At 34.8% G+C, this 2,888-nt stretch overlaps 1 protein-coding gene across 1 annotated transcript in view; it reads right to left on the bottom strand.

Moving 5' to 3' along the window:
• Positions 1 to 2,888, bottom strand: part of CCDC148 (coiled-coil domain containing 148) — a 62,923-nt gene that overhangs the window by 5,208 nt on the left and 54,827 nt on the right. Inside the window, 1 exon segment of the mRNA XM_009273181.1 lies at positions 1,906 to 2,024. Within this exon segment, the coding sequence (XP_009271456.1) occupies positions 1,906 to 2,024 (119 nt within the window).

The following is a 2,888-nucleotide window of genomic DNA, read 5'->3' on the forward strand; positions in this document are numbered from 1 at the left end:
CCCCCATTTTCTTTGTCAAGAAGAAATGTTCTCTGACATCTGCGTATGGCAGAGGAACTCTTCCCTATAACCCTTTCCATTAAAAGAAACACATCACTCCCATCATCAGTAACATCAATCTTGTTACTGAAAGCAGCAAGAAAACTTGAGAATTACACCCTTCTTCAAAAGGAAAAAAATGGAGGTTAGCACAAATAATCCTGAAACTTTACCTATGGCATTATTTTTGCTGGTCAACTTTTCACAATAGGTTTTTATAGCCCCGATAGTAATAGCATGACCATATTTCCCAATTACCTTCAGTCCACTGCCAAATTCTGTTTCTTATGAAGCTGTAGGGTATTCTTTGGTATGTCACTTTTAGTCGTTACATAGGAGTTGCCTTTGCCATGCTTTGCATTCGGAGAATTACCCTTCGTTTGCCCTTCAAATTTTAACTTGCCTTTAGAGAAATGGAGAAGAAAGAGCTGCTTCAACTACAATAAAACAGGTATTTTTATTTTCTTACTCTCAAAATTTTAGTAAGCTCAAAGGAGTATATAAAACTTGTGCTATAAACTGCAAAAATCAGAACTAAACATACAGTTATGTTGGTAGCTAGAAAAGACCACTGCATCAATAATCCAGTAACAATTATCAGGACAAACAAATTTGTCCCAAGAGAGTGGTACAAAGCTGCCTGAGGATGCCCCGGAAAGGCTTTCAGTTTCTTACTGTAGCTATTGTAGTTTAGGCAGATGAATGCTTACAATAGTAGTCTTCAGAGGTAATTTTGTTCCAGGGAGAAAACCTAATCTTCTTTTTATATGAATAAAATTTAATAAAAAGCAGATGTTCATATTTTTCTGAAAAATTATAAAAAATTATATTATATTGAAAACCTTTCACTCTGCTTAAGCTGACTGCTATGACACATGTTCTAAAATACTCCAGTGTAATCAAATATGAAATTCAGTACCCTGGAAACTTCTGTAAACTACGTCTTGATGCAGTATTTGTTGCTCCTGAGAAGGCGGCTCATGTTTTCATGACTGTGTTATCCTAAGGAGATCATCATCTTGCTCATGCTGGAGAGACCAAGGCCAGTATTAACAAAGATTAAGTTTCATTGTCAGAGGGCAATGGCAGAGCTATGAAATCTACACACAGGGAAGGCAGAGAACTTTGTAAATACATATTCAACCATACATTGTGTTCCTAATTTGGAACATTCTTCCAATACTTTTTATACTTGGCTTTAAATGTTTACTTGAGCTTTGATTTCACAGTGTCCACATCCAAATAAAGTTGTTAATTCTCTTTCACTCTATTATACTCAGTAATATTTTAGCTACTGTTTCTTCAAAGTAAACTTAAGTTTATAGAAAAGCTTAAAATTAAAATGTCTTAATACTCAATTTTGACTTTAAGTACCACAGTAAGTAACAATAAACCACCAGCTGAAAAATGAGCTTAGCTGATTAGTTTTAGTAAAGCTACTTTTTTGAAGTATTGTGGGTACACACTTATGTAATTTTTGATAAGCATAATTTCATTAAAACTCTACTTTCAGACACTGTCTCACAAATATTCAATAGGAAATAATGAACTACTATGTTTATTATGAAAGCTTTAGCAAAACTTTAAAAAATTGGGTTATAATATATATATATACACAACAGTTTAGTGCTGACAAAGGTCTAAAACTTTGATGAATATGAACTAATTCAAACTAACAAATAAATTGCATCCAGGATACAATCATGATGCAACCTTGGTGTATAGACTGGAGTAACTGCCAAACAAGAAGAAAAAAAAATTACTTATCTCAATTTATTCTAATTTAGAAAGTTGGGAGATCAAAGCAAATTAGATTATAAGAAGTTCCTATTGATACTACAGAAATTCACATTTAATTTCTTTTACCTTTCTCTGTCTTTAACTGCTTGTTCAGCCATTAATTTTGTTAATTCCTCCAGATGTTGTAGATCTTTCTCTTCCTGTTCTTGCCACTTGAGCTGTTTCTCAGCCCAGTACTTTTTCAACTAGAGTTTGAACAAATACAGTAAACAAAATAACAATCATTCACAAGCCAAGGTAGTGAGAACAAGTAAAGTAAGAAAAGCATTAAGTTAAAGAAAATCCAATTTTGATCTTTTTAGAATAAAATTTATATTTTATAACAGTATGTTCTAACAAAAGATTTACTAGGAGAACAAGAGGGTGTGGAGCCCCCACAACAGAAATAGTACAATCAGACTATGGACACTAATTTGAATCTAATTTTCAACTGCTAACTAAAGACTACCACTTTCATTTCCTCCTTGCTTTCCTACTCTACCATCAAAACCTTCAACTATGCTGCTCAAGGGAGTGAACGTTCCTTGAGTTAAAAAGTTCTAGGTTAACTCAAACAGCTGGATCCATGCCAGCCCAGTTAATTTTGGCTGAGGTGGAGAGCCTGCTGAGGAACAGGAAGAAGCATATGAGTGGTCATCATGTAAGCATGAAGAAAGGCCTCAAGCAAGACGGTGAAACCTGAGCAGGGAAGCTTATCTGGAAAGATGAGGTTTTTTGGATGCAAAATGAGGAATTGGGATTTAAAGTAAATATTGCTGAAGTGAAACTCTGAATTCTTCATTTGAATAAATTCTACAGATTTCCGTTCCTAAAACCAGGCAGTTCTTCAAAGACAACTCGTGGGAATTTGCAGCAAGCTTGTAATTCCCACCTTGCTATGACATACATTACAAATCATAGAATCATTTAGGTTGAAAAAGACCTCCAAGATCATTGAGTCCAACCGTAAACCCAACACTGCCAAGTCCACCACTAAATCATGTCCCTAAGCACCACATCTACACGTCTTTTCAATACCTCCAGGGATGGTGACTCAACCACTTCCCTGG

Source organism: Aptenodytes forsteri, unplaced genomic scaffold (assembly GCF_000699145.1).
Source record: "Aptenodytes forsteri isolate BGI_AS27 unplaced genomic scaffold, ASM69914v1 Scaffold174, whole genome shotgun sequence".
Taxonomy (NCBI): Eukaryota; Metazoa; Chordata; class Aves; order Sphenisciformes; family Spheniscidae; genus Aptenodytes; species Aptenodytes forsteri.